Source organism: Rattus norvegicus, chromosome 8, assembly GCF_021556685.1.
Source record: "Rattus norvegicus strain SHRSP/BbbUtx chromosome 8, alternate assembly SHRSP_T2T, whole genome shotgun sequence".
Lineage (NCBI taxonomy): Eukaryota > Metazoa > Chordata > Mammalia > Rodentia > Muridae > Rattus > Rattus norvegicus.
Genome location: NC_141541.1, coordinates 36602501 through 36618756, shown reverse-complemented (window position 1 = coordinate 36618756; position 16256 = coordinate 36602501). Strand labels below are relative to the sequence as shown.

The 16256-nt window shown below is 45.0% G+C and overlaps 1 protein-coding gene across 1 annotated transcript in view; it reads left to right on the top strand.

Moving 5' to 3' along the window:
- Positions 1–2174: 2174 nt before the first annotated feature.
- Positions 2175–16256, top strand: part of Barx2 (BARX homeobox 2) — a 67399-nt gene continuing 53317 nt past the window's right edge. The window contains 1 exon segment of the mRNA NM_001427453.1: positions 2175–2684. Within this exon segment, the coding sequence (NP_001414382.1) occupies positions 2498–2684 (187 nt within the window). The 5' untranslated portion in view covers positions 2175–2497.

Genomic DNA, 16256 nt, shown 5'->3' with positions numbered 1-16256 from the left:
CTCTCTTGGAAAGACGTGTCACAGGGTGGAGGCCAGTCCAAGGGGGCTGATTCCTGCCGGCTGGGCTAGGAGTTCAAGTACTGGGTCTGTTGATGAACTTCCGTGGGTGTGGGTTCACAAATGCCACTCTTGACCCGAGTTTGGAGAGAGAAAAGGTGGAGAGGGAGAAGAAAAAGGAAGAAAGAAAAAGAAACAAGCATGCACTATAGGGGAGAACAGAACGAAGGGCAGAAGTAAGGAAAGAGAAAAAGGAAACCAAACTTAGAGGCCCTAAAGGCGAGTACGAACATGAAAGAGGGATAGAGTTATGGGAGAAGAAGAGGGAGGAGCCAAGAGAAAGAAAGAGAAAAGGCTGAAGGACAGGAGTGCTGTACAGAGACAGGGTTCCCCTCAGAGTGACCCAGAGCGCACGCCTTCCGTGCGACCGCTGCGGAGCCTGCTAGCCTAAGCGCGGCGGCACAGTCAAGCTCTTCCCTGAGGCCATTCAGACGCCGGGCTCCGAGCACTACAAGCCGGTCTCGCCGTTGCCTCTGTCAATCCCGCCAAGCATTTAGTTTCTTCGTAGCTGCTTAAAAGCGCGGCACTGTCCTGGTGACTCAAGAGAGCTCCCCAGGATTGCCATGGCAGCCAGTGTTGCGCCCGGGTTCCTGGTCCCCGCTCCTTGCGCAGCGGGTCGAGGCGAGCGATGGCAGCGCCCAGACTGATCAGGGACAGGTCCTAGGCCTTCCATCCTCCTCTGCAGATAGGGCACAGAGTCCAGGGATAAAAGCAAGGAGCACACCGCCACTGCGGTATCTAGCTGCAGTGCTGGCCCGCCTGTGCTGGAACAGAAGAAATAAAAGCGACCCCAAGAGTTAAGCAGGGAAGAGAAATCAGGCAGAAGCAGACACATGGGAAATAAAGATCGTCAATATGAGCTGCTGGCCACGGCAAACGCTCAACTATGATTCAGCCTGTTAATGCCTATTTTCTTTAGGTGTTTAATCATTAGTTCAGCAAGTTTGTTCCTTAGCGAGTTTAACCACCAGCCCAGGTGCGCGTCCCGAATTGCTTCCGCGGCTAGCCGTGCTCAGAGTGCGCAGCCACGCAGAACACTCCCGAGACTCAGATCAGCCCCACAGTGCGAGCATCAAGGAAACATCGTCGGCTGTCTGTGTCCCAAATTCTGTATCCCCGCTGTCCGTTTTCTCTCCAGCTCACGCACACCGCTTCAGGGGCATAGTCTTGGGGGCTGGGAGCGCACAGGGAGTTCGATTCCCACGGCGGTGGGAGTCACTGACCGCAAGAGCTGTCCCAGGCATTTAGGTGCGAGCCAGACCTCACGCAAGGATTGTGGTTGAGAACAAAGTTCGTTCAGACATTGATTCTGAGATTAGGACGCAAAGAAGAAAGCCTCTAAGAAGAAACCATCCCGAAATAGCTAAAGTGTGTTATGTCCAGGAATGAAAATCGGGATTGGGCGCTAGCAAAAGCCAGAATTTGGGCTGTGTAAGGGCCGCGGGCAGGTGGCGATCCTGCTGTTTTGCCTTTCTAGCAAACAAACAAACAAACAAACAAACAACAACAACAACAACGAACGATTGTATGAACAGAATTTAAACACACACACATCACATTACTACTCCAGTTTATTATTGGGGTAACGGAGTGTGCTAAATTCATTTGTAATTTGGGGTCCTAGGGAGGTAGTCAAGCTTGCAACCTTGGCGCAAAAGTCCCATCCCGGGAGCGCACGGGTGCAGCGCGTGCTTGGGAGCTGCCGATTGAGAGGGGACGCCGTGGTTTTAGGAAATGGCCCACGCGGGAACAAGAGAGGCTCGGTAGTCGTCCGGAACCGCGTGCTCTGGGGCCTGGAGCCTTGGGATTCTGTTTGAAGATGCCACTGCTTTGTGGCCAGAGGTGTGGACATAGCTGCCTACAGGGTTGCGGGGAGCCGGGAGCGGTGCCCCCTTTAGCTGGCTCTAGGCTGGGCAGTGAGGAGCGTTGCTGCTTGGAAAACTGGCGGCCGGACTCCTGAGCCGCCCGAGAAGGCGGTGCGCTCCGGACGTACTGCGCGTGCACACACACGAGCTCGCGCGCACACCCCGTACACACACCTGAAGCTGGGGGAGGGCGAGAGGAGAACCGAGGCGAGTGTCTTAAAATAGAGAGCCAGCCCGGCGAGCGCTCGACTCTCGGGACGGCGGGAGGCAGCGAGCAAGAGCGGTCGGACCCGGGGTGCGCAGGTCAGCACCCCGGCCGCACGGGCGCGCAGGGGCGGGGTAGCAGCCGACGCCCCTCGGCTCGCGCTCCGCACCTGGCCCTGCAGGAAGTGCGCGCTGATTGACAGCTGCGGTGTCCCAAAAAGGCTGTAGTCAAAGATGCTGCTCGGCGGGTGGGTGTAGACGCAGCAGGCGCGCCTGTGCCCTCTCTGTTTCGCGCGCCTCCCCGGGCCCCGCCGCCCCTCTGGCTGCCGAGGAGCGGGGCTCAGGTCTCCAGGCTCCGGTCCCGGCTCACCATGCACTGCCACGCGGAACTGAGGCTGAGCTCACCCGGCCAGCTCAAAGCAGCCAGGAGGCGCTACAAGACTTTCATGATCGATGAGATCCTCTCCAAGGAGACCTGCGACTACTTTGAGAAACTTTCCCTCTACTCTGTGTGCCCATCGCTGGTGGTGCGACCCAAGCCCCTGCACTCTTGTACCGGTAAGACAATCGCTGGGAGATATAGTGGGCTGTTGTACTTTTGACCGCGTGCGGTCGCCTTTGCTTTCCAACTCGAGAGCGAGAGAGACCAAGGGATTCTCTCCCTGCGTTCTTGCGAGAACAGACTAGGCAGCGGAGCACATTCAAAAGCGTTTGCAGACTGCCGGGCAGGTACTGCTCCCTGGATGGGAGTTAAGACCAAGTGCTCTTGGAGTGGGACACCAATGTAACATAACTGTCCCTGCTTCTTGGAGAAAGCTCCCTCCTCCCTGGCACTACTGGGGGTTGGGCGTTTAGTGAGAAACTTCAAACATTTCAACAGATTCAGTGCCTAGGTGGTTTCAAGCAGTGAGCCTGTTCTTTTCAACTTGAATTTGGTGGTCTCATCTTTCACCTAGAGCTGGATTGCCCAGCCTCTTCTGTAATTTTACGGGTAAATCAGTTCCCCAAGCTTCAAAATAAACTTGTGAATACATCAAACTTTACTTAAAATGATTGCCCTCGAGAAAGTAGTTTTGCCCTCTGCTGAGTTTTGACACAAGCAGAGAGGATGAACTCTTTGTCTTAAGTGACTAAAACCAACACTAGTAAGAGAAAAAAACAAAACAAAACAAAACCCTCTCAAACCTCGTTTCCTCTGTCCACAAAAACTAGACTAATAGGAAGGAGACAGAGAATTTAGTAGCTACATTGGAAAAGTAGCTATGTGGAAAATCAATCGAAAGGCATTTAAAGCAGAGCGTACATTAAGAGAAGGTCGGGGTTTCAAAGTCCCTTGACCTCATGGAGATCAGGCTACAAAAAAAAACCCCCCATAGGTGCAGCTAAAAACAGTTGGAGAAAAAAATTATTTTCAAAGACGTTCTTGACCATGCTTTCCACTAAAAGCACACATTTGGTGCTTTGGGGCTTTGATTCCATGCTCGCTGTATGGCTGCCGTGAAGTAAGCTCACGAAATTAAACTTTGAAAAACTGTTGTGTGTGCTCTCTGCAGTGGCCCTCAAAGGCTTCTTTTTGGAACTTTCGGGATAAAAGGCTGCTAAATGTAATACTTGGACTACTATTTCTTCCTTGGCTCTGTTGACAGTCCAGCTAAGCCAGTCAGTCACTAAATCTAAATAATAAATACGACGAGAGGTTTTTCCAAAAACCAAGTTATTCCTACCTTTGTTTGGCCATAAAATGAATATTACACTTCTTGTCAGCAAGGTAGTTTTAGACCTGGTATCCCATAACCGTCCTTGTAATACTCAGTTTTACAAACAAGCAAATAAGATATACATTAAAGACATTTGAGGAGCGAGATAGATACTTACCCTGTTGGCATTTCATCTGCTGTAGGAAGAGCCTCGGATGAGTTGTCTGCGAATGTGTTAGGCTGGGAGAACATTTGCCACAACAATACAGATCCAAGTGAGGGTCCTCACCCACCCTGTGACAATTCTCAATGTGCCCAGTTCAGTCACTACCCAGAAGATAGGCTCGGAGAATGAAAGCTCAGCTCCTGAGGACCCAGGACCCATTTAGTACCTGCTGACTCTCAGGGGCTTTGCTGTAATTCTAAGGTGGCCACTTCTCATGGCTTGTGGGAGTCACAGAATTGGGCCGTTCGAGAAAACATGCTGGAAAAAAGAGAGGAGGAAAAAGGCCCAGAAAGTTGTCATGTAGTCAGTCTAGGCTAGTCCCATGATTTATGGAACCTTGCTGTGGGAAATAAAACAGGCACTCTGCAATGATTCAAAGGCAGTTTTGTGGGTGTTAAAGGTGAGCTGACATGGTCACAGGCTTGTCCTGTGTTCCTAGAAGTTCTTGGTTTATGGCAGAAGTGGTTATTGGTGGTGGTTTCCTTGCCTTCTTTTTCAATTCTTCCCCCTGGATCGTTTCTTTCAAAATGTGCTTGATTTGCTCTAGTTGAGACCTAAAATATAGAAAGTAGGATTTGCTAGTGGAATTAAACTCATAAAAACTGGCTACAATAGTTGATACTTCCAGATCGTAAACCTTCAGTGGGTTTACGGTTACCGAGAAAGCCTTCGGAGCATGAGATCATAGGGAGCCCATTAGAGACTGCTGCCGGGTCTCATGCTTTCAAAGCGTTCTTGTTCTTTATAACTGTCCAAAGCCAGGGTCAAAAAAAAAAAATCTTAGCTAGGACAGCTCCAATCTTTTAAAAATTAATTAAAAATTAAAAAAAATACTAGTTGCTGGCAACTATAGCGAAACAGTAATATATTTTTCTGGATAGAGGCGGATATCCAGCACGTGGAACGGAAGCAGTATATGATAAATTCAAAACAAGTGAAAATTTACACTGGATTTAAAGTTGCACATTCTCTCTCTCTTTCTCTCTCCCTCTCTTTTTCTTTGCACACCTCCACCAGCTTAAATAACTGTGACAGAAGTGAACTTGGTCAGGCAAAATACTGAAAACTAAGACTAAAATTTTCTCCACAATTTCCTTCACCACTGACCAGCATGTTCAGGAAGCACACAGGTTAAGTAAGGGTGGAACAAAAGCCACATTTAGAAGACTTCCACCTAATTAAGCAGTCCGTGTTGCTAGATTTAGTAATCCAAGTGGCAATGCATGATATCAAATCTCCCCAGGCAGGAGAGTGTGTATTTAAGTAAACAGAGGGATGGAAATCTTTTTCATTAGTCAGATAATCACCTGGCAGTAATTCATTACTAAACATTTTCCCCTTCATGGAATACTCATCATCAGAAAAGTATTGTTCACTTTAACGGGCCTTCGCCTTCGTCGAAAACACAACAGTTTTAACTCTTACAGAGTGGTTTCTAAATGTTTTTATTGCCCAGGAGTTTCTCCTGAATCTCCTTAATACATACCAAGAAGAAGAAAAGCCAAACTAAAGGAAAGCTTATCATTAAATTAAAAAACAAAACAAACCAACACAAACCAACAACCTAAAGAAATCCTCCCTTTGCACCAAGTTGCCATTCACGACGTCAGTGAGGTATAGAATTTTTTTTTATTTTTTTTACTTAATGAGCGTGTGACTCGTAAGTCTTGTCTTTAAATCTGATGACAGTAATCCTCCTACAGAATCAAAACAGATTGCCAGTTGGAAGTCAGAAACCTTGTCTTGAATGTTAGAATGGTACACTCTATGATTTCATAAACACAGCACAGCTTTTGGGGTGTTCTGATGTCATCTGTTTTGGGTCATCAGAAACCCCTTCAAAAGGGAATAGGAGGAACCAGAATCCCTCAAAAGGAGGGAAAATCACCGAATAAGATCGACTCCTCACCATGGACTAGATGGCAAAGCCCTTTGATTCTTGGAAGCTTTGTCTTCATGCTTGAATCCTTTAGAAGTCGTCAGTTTCTAAATCTGAGGAGTGTTCAGAGGAATCAGGTAATTTGTTCCACAAACACAAGCACGCGACAGTTTACCCTAAAGTTTTTCCTGTGAGGTTATTGATAAACAAACCTACAGTATTACTTATAATTTATTGTTGCTCTTAGAGTGAGCTTAACGTTTCCGCATGCTCATCTGTGGGAAGAGGATACAGATATTTGGATGCTTTCTAACCTGCGACTTTTATTCTAGTAGAACCTGTACAGTGTAGCTCCTTTTCCTTTCTTGGGCAGGATGGTTCTATGGAGCTCCCAAGTGAATATCTATCTATCTATCTATCTATCTATCTATCTATCTATCTATCTATCTATCTATCTGTTGCAAAGTTACAGCATCACATTAATGTTTTGACATAGCTCAATCAAGTTTTTACACCCCCGTTCTCGTCAGGAGTCTCAGAAATCAGGAAGACTGTTGTATCTTGGTTACACACCCTGGATAAACTCCCTGGGTGCAGTCACACCCAGGGGACAGTCAACCAATTAAAAGGGGCATTTGGGACTGGGTGATTATCTTAGGAGGTGGCATTGAGAACATTTTATCCTCTGGTGGGTCCATGAGAAACGAGTTCTTTGGGGTGGTGGTGTCCTGGGGCACATTTATCAAAAGGACTGGGTGTCAAACCAGGGAAAAGTTAAATGGGGCCCAGACACACGCATGACTCTGTTGCCGTTGGAGAGAGAGAGAGAGAGAGAGAGAGAGAGAGAGAGAGAGAGAGAGAGAGAGAGAGAGAGCGCAAGTGTCATGAAGCTGGTTCCACCGAATCCCCCAAATCTAGGCTCTTTTATTTGGAGACCAAATCCCATAGCATATTGGGAACTTGAGAATCGGGCCCTGGAATGTTAATGGAGAAACATAAATCAGGGTCTGGGAAAATGGTCATTATCAATGCTTCCAGAGGCAAGCAGGCTTTTATGAGCAGTTACTCTGACTGCTCTCTCCTGCTCCCATTTGAAGGGTGAACACATCGAGGGACACCCAGCTTCACCAGGCATTAGCTCAGAGTCAGAGTATATTTGGAGAGGAGCTGGTGACTTACCACCTCTTAAGTTTTACAGTTCTCTTTTTACATTGTGATGTGAGGGGTTCCTCGGGAATTGGCTTTAAGAGTTTATTGAATCGTTTACGAGCGCAGTCTTGCTGCTGCCGACTTTTCTAATCACAGATGGAAAAAGGATTAGAAATTTTGCTCAGAGTTAAAATTCCCCCACCAATGTCTGCAGTCCTTGACATGATTGGTTTTGGTAATTTAATTAAACAAATATTTATATTTGCTTGGAGTGTGTGTGTGTGTGTGTGTGTGTGTGTGTGTGTGTGTGTGTGGTGTGTCGTGTCCTATTTATTCTTTGGGATGGAAGACTAAATTCGTGATGCAAGCTTAGACAGTATAAAGTTAATTTTAACAGATTGTAGGTTTCCCAGCTGTTTATAGGAGAAACAATAAGAACTGAAAATAGTTGTTTAAATTGTAAAGTGAGATTGGAAAGAAAAGAAGAGGAGAAAAAATAAAAAAATAAAGAAAAAAGAGAAAGAGCGGATTTCTGTTAAATCTCGAGCTTACTCAGACTCAGATTTGCACCACATTTTGTTGTGCAGAAATAAAGGTGGCCTCTGAAGTCACTGTCTACAGACAATAAACGGTTACCGTGATTCTACCCAGATTCAGGCTAGGCACCTTGAGTCCCCTGCCCATCACTTAACATTTAACATTCATGGTAGGGGTAAGGGGCTGACGAGGTATCACATCCAAGGTGTTTGGAGGGTCTATCTCAGTCAACGCTCGCTTGGAGAGCTGCAGGAGCAGATGAAAGATGAGACAGCTCAGACGGTCCAAACTTCATCTCTACTGGGCCTGTGGCCTTAGGTGGGAGTGGTGGGGTCAGCTCTCCCATGATCGCTTGTTCTGTCTCAGAGTGAAATTTGTAGTTTCTCTGCTGAGCCAGCTCACCAGCTCTTGACTGGAGTATGGTCGCAGGGCTGCAAGCAATCGGATGATACGAGATGCTCGCATCTTCTCCTAGGAAGTACTTGCTTGCCGCTTCACTTGGGTGGAGCAGCTATTTCTGGAGCGTCTCTTGAGATGAGCTCACAGCTGGATTAGTGGCCAGCATCCTCCTTTCCACCCATGAAGTTGCTAAAACCACAGGTGTTTACAGAATGCTCCCAGGGCATCCTGCTACAAGGGCACATGTGCCCTGGAAGCAGCAGGACGGGAGAAAAAGAAGACGAAGGGCTGAGGGAATTTCCAGGGGACTCACACACCAGCGCCTACTCTTTCAGCTCCCACCGGAGAGCTGCAAATGGTGTCTCTCCACAGTAAGCGTGGCAGATACAGAGTCAGCATTAGGACTCATTAGGACTCTGATTAGGACCTTGCACCAACTTAATGGCATTACAAAATAAATACTCTCCGGGAGAGTGTTCCTTTATTATTATTATTTTTCAAAACAGAATGTCTTTGTGAACTCTCAGGATTTAATTTATTTTTATTGCAGTTTAATAATAGTTAGAAAGAAAAGTCTTGTTAAAATAAGTGCTCTAAATAAAAACACAGTTACTTTTCCATTACAGTGTCTAATTACTCATCCTTGCAAGAGTATTTTATATGGCAGTTTAAGTTCTTGAATATGGAAACTTGGCACTGGTGTGAGGAGGGAAGTCTTGCACCTCGATGGTCTCTGAAGGCCGTCTAATTATATTCCGGCTGCAGCTGAGTCTCGCGTCAACCCTGGAGAGGAGAGGGGACCCGAGTGTAGTTACTTAGGAGTTTCTGGTGTCTGAGTCTGGTTTAAATGGATTACCAGGAAGAGTAATCAAAAAGCTGCAGCTGATATGGAAGCATATCTGAGACAGTCCCCGTCAGTCACCAGGAGGTGCTGATGTCAGGACTACTGGATAGGTCTGGCATGCAGCTCTGTATGTTTCCTGACTCCGCCGCCGGCTAAGGGCACAAAGGCAAGAACAGCCATCCACAAAGGAAAGGTCAGACGCAGGTGAAGAAAATCCAGAGGTGATTGATCATAGACATGAAATATGTCACTAGTCTAGGCAGATCATAGATCTTTTATTTATTTTTATTTAGGACTAGGCTTCACTTTGTATTCTATATTAGATTGGATCTATAGATGTTTAGTCCAAGCCCACATCAAATTTCTGAGGAAGATAGATCTGTTCCACTGTGCCTGCTCAAAGTACTTTGTTTCTTTGAGACAGGGTCTTACTGGGTAGCCCTGGCTAGATTGGAACTCCATTTGTAGACGCTGCTGACCTTAAACTCACAGGGATCTGCCTGCCTCTGCCTCCGGAGTGCTGGGATTAAAGGCGTGTGCCACCACTCCCAGATTCAATATACTTTTGATTATGACTTTTCATAATGCATGACTTAGTTCTTTGAGAACTGTGATTGCCTTTCCATTTGCATATTCAAGAGCCTATAGCCCTTGGGAGAAATGGAATCATCTCTGGACTAGGGTAACTTAGGAAGGCTTGGCTGTATTTCCACTCCGGGAAATCCTTGGGCATGGTAAGTCCCTGTCATTCTCCACCACCTTGTTCTTTGGAGCTTCCTTCACTCTGTGACAAAACCGTCGCTGAGATTCAAGTTAATGATCCTGTCACAAATAAGGTGGCAGTCACCCCTGGATTGAGGTTTAGTTTACATAATACCTTGGGTTGCTGACTGCCCTTGTCCTGAATGGACACCAGGAACAGTATGGCTCCTTATCTTGTGGAACTAGCTTGATTAAGCAAGAGGCGTTACAAAGAGTCCTCTCTCTGAGTCTTGCAGTGGTCATGCAGAGAAGACTTGAGAGGAATGACAGAACCACGTTGTGTTCAACCTCCCTATTCACAAGCAGAAGCGCAGCAGCAATGCTGGTGTGTGTTAGTTTTCTCCTTCCCTGGGGGATCCAATCACCTGATGAAACCTGTCAGGTTTGGCGGCAAGCATCTCTACTTACTAATTCATCCAGCTGGCCCCATAATTGTGTGTGTGTGTGTGTGTGTGTGTGTGTGTGTGTGTGTGTTGTGTGTGTGTGTGTGTGTGTGTGTGTGAGAGAGAGAGAGAGAGAGAGAGAGAGAGAGAGAGATGTTCTAGCACTAGAATAATGACTCTTAAAATCAGCTCTAGGAACTTGAGAACTTAAGTCACATTACCAGTGGTGCAGGAAGCTGTTCATGGAAGTGAAGGATTTGATGGCCAGTGAAATGCAGGGATTCTGTGTCTCATAGCCACAGGGTAGGCAAAGCGGAGGATCTGGCCACCTCAGTTGAGAACAGAGCTGTAGAGACATAGACCTCCTCAAACCCCAAATACTGATGGTTAGAGAGTTGTTTAGTCTGATGACTTTGGGAGGATGTTCAGATTTTGTTTCTTGGTAGAGGGATCGAACCTGGGGGCTTTGCGCAGGCTGAGCTGGGACTCCTGTTCAGGTTACATCCCTGTGGAGAAGAGTCGGTAGCTCCTGGCAGTGCACTCTTTGATGCAGTGCCTTGGGAAGTCGTGCCTTGAGGAGTCATAGTAGATGTGCAACAGGGACACAGATAAGAACCTTGCTCGTTTCTGCGTCCTTTAGATTAGGGAAAATTAAAAATAAACAAACAACCCAACCAGCCTTTCGGGGAATAAAATAACATGTGCTGTAATTGTGCAATAAACTTTATGTAGTAATTAAAAACTAAATGAACCAACTGTGCTTGTGTCAACATGGATCGTCTTCTGAAATAAGCAGGCTGGGGAATCAAGCTGTAGATTGATGTGTATAGTCCAATGCTTTACAGAGTGAGTGAAAACATTCAGGCTGGTACAGGGTGCTAGCAGGCAGGAAGATAGAAGTGGGGAGAGGTTCCCTCCATATTTTTATTTTCTTATGTAATTATTTATCATTAAAAAAAAAAGGCCTGTGGTGACTCAGTCTAAGCATTACAAATCTGTCACCTGGCCGTGGGTTCACAGATGTTCACAGTATTATTCTTTGCATTTCTCTGTATAGTTGAAACTTTTCATAACATAAACAGTGAAAAGCGATAGGATAAGGGACCACACATGTCCACGAAACTCTTAATCTTGTGGAACTTTCGATGGCTTTCTCAGTAGCTTTCCCCTCCTGAGACAAAACCTTGTCAGTTTCGCAGTGGGAATACAAGGTCATTTAACAGCCAATGTGGCTTCTGAAGCTGGGTTTTGCCCCCCCCCAACCTGGTTGACAGCATTATTTCTTGCTACAGTAACTGCCCTACCTCTATCAATGAATTGGCATTCAATCAAAGAACCTCTGAGCTCTGGAAGGAATTATTACAACTCTTACTCTTAACTGTTGCTCCTGGCTAATATGTATCAACAATTATATAAATCTGAATTATTAGAAATTCTTATTCCTAACAGTGCTTAAAGTCATATCAAACTGCCTTTGCATTGCATCTTAATTTTATAAATATTTGCTGATATGGTGATATGCTGCCCTTGGCGATTGGCCAGTGGCTCATTGGTCCTGATTTTTTGCTTTTGAAACATTGTCCAGGAGCCTTGAGATTAAATATCAAAGAGTGTAATGTTAAATTGTAGTCTCTTCAGTGAGGGGGGAATGATGCTATTGGCACATCGTATACATTTTCTTTATATTTTGTAACCATCTAAAATTTTAACTTAAAGACTGCTCAACGTGTGGTGTCAGGAATTGTTGCAAAGGATGAAGGTAACCATGGTGATCTCCAGAGAGATGTCTGTTACCAGTAATAAGCGGTCATCTTGTTGTTTAGAGGTGCTAATCTCAGCGACATTACTCTGCAATGACAAGTTTAGTGGCAGCTGCTTTATTCCGCTATCTTAACAGTCCAGACAGTTTAATTACCATTGCATGGTAGGTCTAATTTAGAAATACTGCATTTAGACACTTTGCCAAAAATATAGCCCTTCATGAGCCCTGCCCTCCTTTAAATGAAACAGTTGGTACAATTGAATTGGCCAAAGCATCACCCCCCCCCAACCCCTGCCACCGCCCCATTCCCCAGACTACTCCTTCATGCCCAAACAAATATATGAGCAAAGATACATCTAATACCTCACAACATAGCAAGAAGCATGAGAACACTTCAATAGTAGTTCAATATATATATGAAGAAGCCAGTGTAACGTACAGGGATTGGCTAAGGATAAGGAGGATGACTGAATTCCAAAGAGCTTCCAGGCAGCCATGTATATGTCTATGCGGGGGACATCATTCTGCAGGTTATGAAGGTCTGCACACTGGCATCACATCTGATAGGTCTGCTTTTGAATCTTCATGTTGAAACTACCTGAAACAGGGCTAGAGGGGTGGGTGGCTCAGTGGTTAAGAGGACTCATTCTTTCATAGGACCAGAATACAGTTTGGTACCCACATCCAGCAGCTCACAACTTCCTGTAAATCCAGCTCCAGAGGATTTGATGCCTGCTTCCTCCCCACTTAGGTCCCCTCCACACCATATATCTATATCTATATCTATATCTATATCTATATCTATATCTATATCTATATCTATATCTATATCTATACCTATATCTCTATCTCTATATCTATATATCTATATCTATATCTATCTGTGTGTGTGTGTGTGTGTGTGTGTGTGTGTAAATGGGAAATAAAAACAAATCTTTAAACAGGTGTCATTCATTGAGAAGACCATGGTGGTGAATTCTCTCAATCTCACCATAGGCACATAAGGTTTTGTGAGTCTCTGGCCACCCAGGTCTACACAGCAAGACTTAGTCAACATTACCCCATCTCAGAAAACAAATCATCAAACAGAAAAAGTTGAAATGTATGATATTCAGGGTTTCACTAAGGGGTAGAAAAGGAATTTTATCTAAGTTACTTCCTTTCCATGATTAAAATACTTTATTGAAAAAACTTGGTACGTCACCCCTGAGGAGATTTTATCTGGAGAGTGTTGTTGATTCTGTTTTTCCTAGAGATCATGGTAACTCGTGAATGCCCCTAGCTCATCAGACGGCTGGGGTTAATGGAAGTTCATTTTCCAAGTTGTCTGTTCGGATCATAGTGTGACAGATCACTAGAGGACTAGCTGTGGGCTTTTTTTTTCTTTTAAACTAGAATATTCTGCCTTTGATACTTGGACCAAAGAGCCTCAACCATGTGTTTGGCTGTTTGGGGTGCTGGAAAATAAAAGGTAGCTGTGTGCCAGGCTCCGAGCTAAGAAGCTGTAGAGCGTTAGGGTAATTAAACTGAACGGAGACCCTGTATGAAGTCGTTCCCATTACCTCTGTTTAAGAAAATGCCTGTTAAGTGCCAGAGTTGAGATCGGACCGTGTGTCTCTTTCAATGTAAAGTTACACTCGTGTGATTACTAGGTATGTAAATTAGAATTCAGATCTGTCCCCTTTTATGCAGGCTTCATAATAATTTGTGTGTGTGTGTGTGTGTGTGTGTGTGTGTGTGTGTGTGTAACACAAACATCAAAGCCAATTTTTCTTGTGATTGAGGTTTTCAATGACTCCAGAAAACTTGGGTCAGGCAATGGGATTTGAGGTGGGAAATGGCATATGTGATCATTGGGAGGTTTCAGATCTGTTATCATCTGCTTCTGTGATTCACAGTCTCGGAGTCCCCTGGGCATCCGTGAGGTGTGATTCATTTCGTAAAGCTGTTCACAGAAGATTCAAGGATGGAATCTTCAGTTCCTCATTGTTTTTTTTTTTTTCCTCCTTCTTAAGAACTGGATAGAAAATGCTTAACAACGCGGGTACAGTCTCCACTTGGTCCCATTTTAATTGACACAGACGTGGAGGAGTGTGGTGTGACCATTTAAAATGCCACGCAGGGTCTGATGATCCAAACCTGCAGTTACCATTTCCATGTACTTGAACACATCTCGCTTCTCCGTGTTTTGAGCTTCAGCTAGTCGCCTACAGCATATGTCAGAGACTGTTGGAAATAGCAGATCCCCACTGTAATAGAGAATACTTTCCATCTGACCAGGCTTTATTTATACACAATGTCCGTTTTCCCCTTCTTTCTCTCTTTATTTGTTTTTAGTTTCCAATCAATTTGCATAATTTGTCTTTCTTTGCCTGGGTTATTTTACTTCATATAATTAATTAAACGAATTATTTAATTCACTTTGTATCCCAGGATTGGCACCCTGTCTCCTTCCAGTACTGCCCTCACACAGATTCTCCCCTCATATTTAAAAATAATCAATCTTAATTTATTTATGAGGGTGTAGTGTTCTGGTACGAGGGCACCAGATACTCTGGAACTGGAATTACAGATGGTTGAGAGCTGCCAGGCAGGGACTAGGAATTGAACCCAGGTCCTCTGGAAGAGCAGCCAGTGCCCTTAACCACTAAGCTATCTCTCCAGCCCAACACTCTTTGTTTTTAAAAGATCTCTTGGACACTGAAGCGTGGGAATCACTGGGTTGGGGGTAACTGCTCAAGGGTAAGATAGGTGTAACTTGTGTCCCATGCTTACAGGCACGTGGAACCATGGGAGGTGTACTGTGTATGGGTTTTGAGTTAGACAGTCCTGAGTTTGTCTGTGCTTTATTGTCCGTGTGACCTTAGGCAAACCACTTTAACCTCTCTGACACTCAATTTCCTCATCCATAAAATAGAGATAATAATGACTACACAATAAGGTTAGTCGCTTAGCCTAAATAAAATAGTGTTTATAAAGCTATTAAGTCCAGTCCCTGGAAACAAAGCACCCAGTAATTGATAGCTTCTATTAAAAATAATTATCTTATAAAAAAGAATGCCTTCTCAGTTGATTGAGGCACAGCCCTTTAGGGAAAGATCACAATTATTTGTGAATTAAACTCAAACAAAATTAACTCTCTCTCAGAAAACCCCCAGTTTCCTCTAGGCATCCTTCGGATTATGTCACTGTGCTGGATGCCTTTTAAGGCACCGTGGGTGGTCTCTGAGTAGTTTGAGTTCAGGTCCTCTGGCTAGGTCTGCTTCACCCCTCTCGCTCAGTTCTGTTCTACAATGGGAACTGGAGTTTTATAAGTTTAAATGAAGGTTGCAAGTCCGGTCAACACCGCAGCCTCACAAAATGATCTTTGTTGCTCTCTCTTCCATAAGGGTTTTTGTGGGATTAATTACCCATAGGAAACGTTTCCTCACACAGGTGTTAGGAGCTCAGGAAATGAATTAGAAAAATAGAAGAACTTCTCAAGGAGTTGGTTTCTTTTTTTCCATGAGAGTAGAGTTTAGCGACTGTCTTTTAGAGGAGGGTGAGAGTTCGTGTTCTTTCATTTCAGAGTACCAAGGAGGGACTAACTTGACAGAGACCTATTTTTGGTAACTAGATAGCTTGAAAGAAAGTAGCAGTTTGAGGGCAAAGTGCTTTCCTAATTTATTTCTGAGTCTGTGATTTGGGGCGCATTCTATAGGGAGCCCCATCTTAGAACTTTGAATTGGAGAATGCTTTGGAAGGACATCTGGAATAAGAGTCTTTTTAACATGGATCTCTCTCTCGAATTGTATCTCAGAAGATTATTAGTATCTTGAAAAGTCTTTTATATCTGCTGGGGATACTTTATTTGGTGGCTCCCTGTGGTGTGAGAAAAGTCCCCCGATGATGGATGATCAATCGGTTCCAACTCCCATGGCACAGAGGAAACCCTGTGTACGCTGGGCAGCACATCTGTCCAACTGTTCAAATGTTGAGTCCTATAAGCAAGATCCAGTGTCTTCTTCCACATTCACAATGGCCGGGGCTGGGCAGGAGGAAGCAAGAGGGCAGTATGGCATGGTGTGCCATCATGGCAAGTTTGAATGGAGTTTGTGAGGAGAATGGTGGAGTCTCTGAAGGTTCTTCAGCCATAGTCTGTGTTTTGACTGAGACAAGGTTCAGTCGAACTTAGGGATCTATAGCAGCTGGTTGGGAATATTCTGAGACTTGTGGACCCAGATAAATAAAGTGTGTGTGTGTGTGTGTGTGTGTGTGTGTGTGTGTGTGTGTTCCCATGGGAGGATAGTAGGCAGGAATGGGGTGGAGAGGAATGCAGACAAATGGAAAAAAGTCAGGCATGAGGAAAGAAGCCAGCAGACAGCAGCAGGGTCCCGAGTTGCTTGTTCACCACCTGCTGCCCTCAGGAGGAAAACAAATGTTAAAAAGAAGACTGCAATACTGCACGTTTGGGAACAGCCCTGTGAAGACGTGCTGCTTTCAAAGGCGTTCC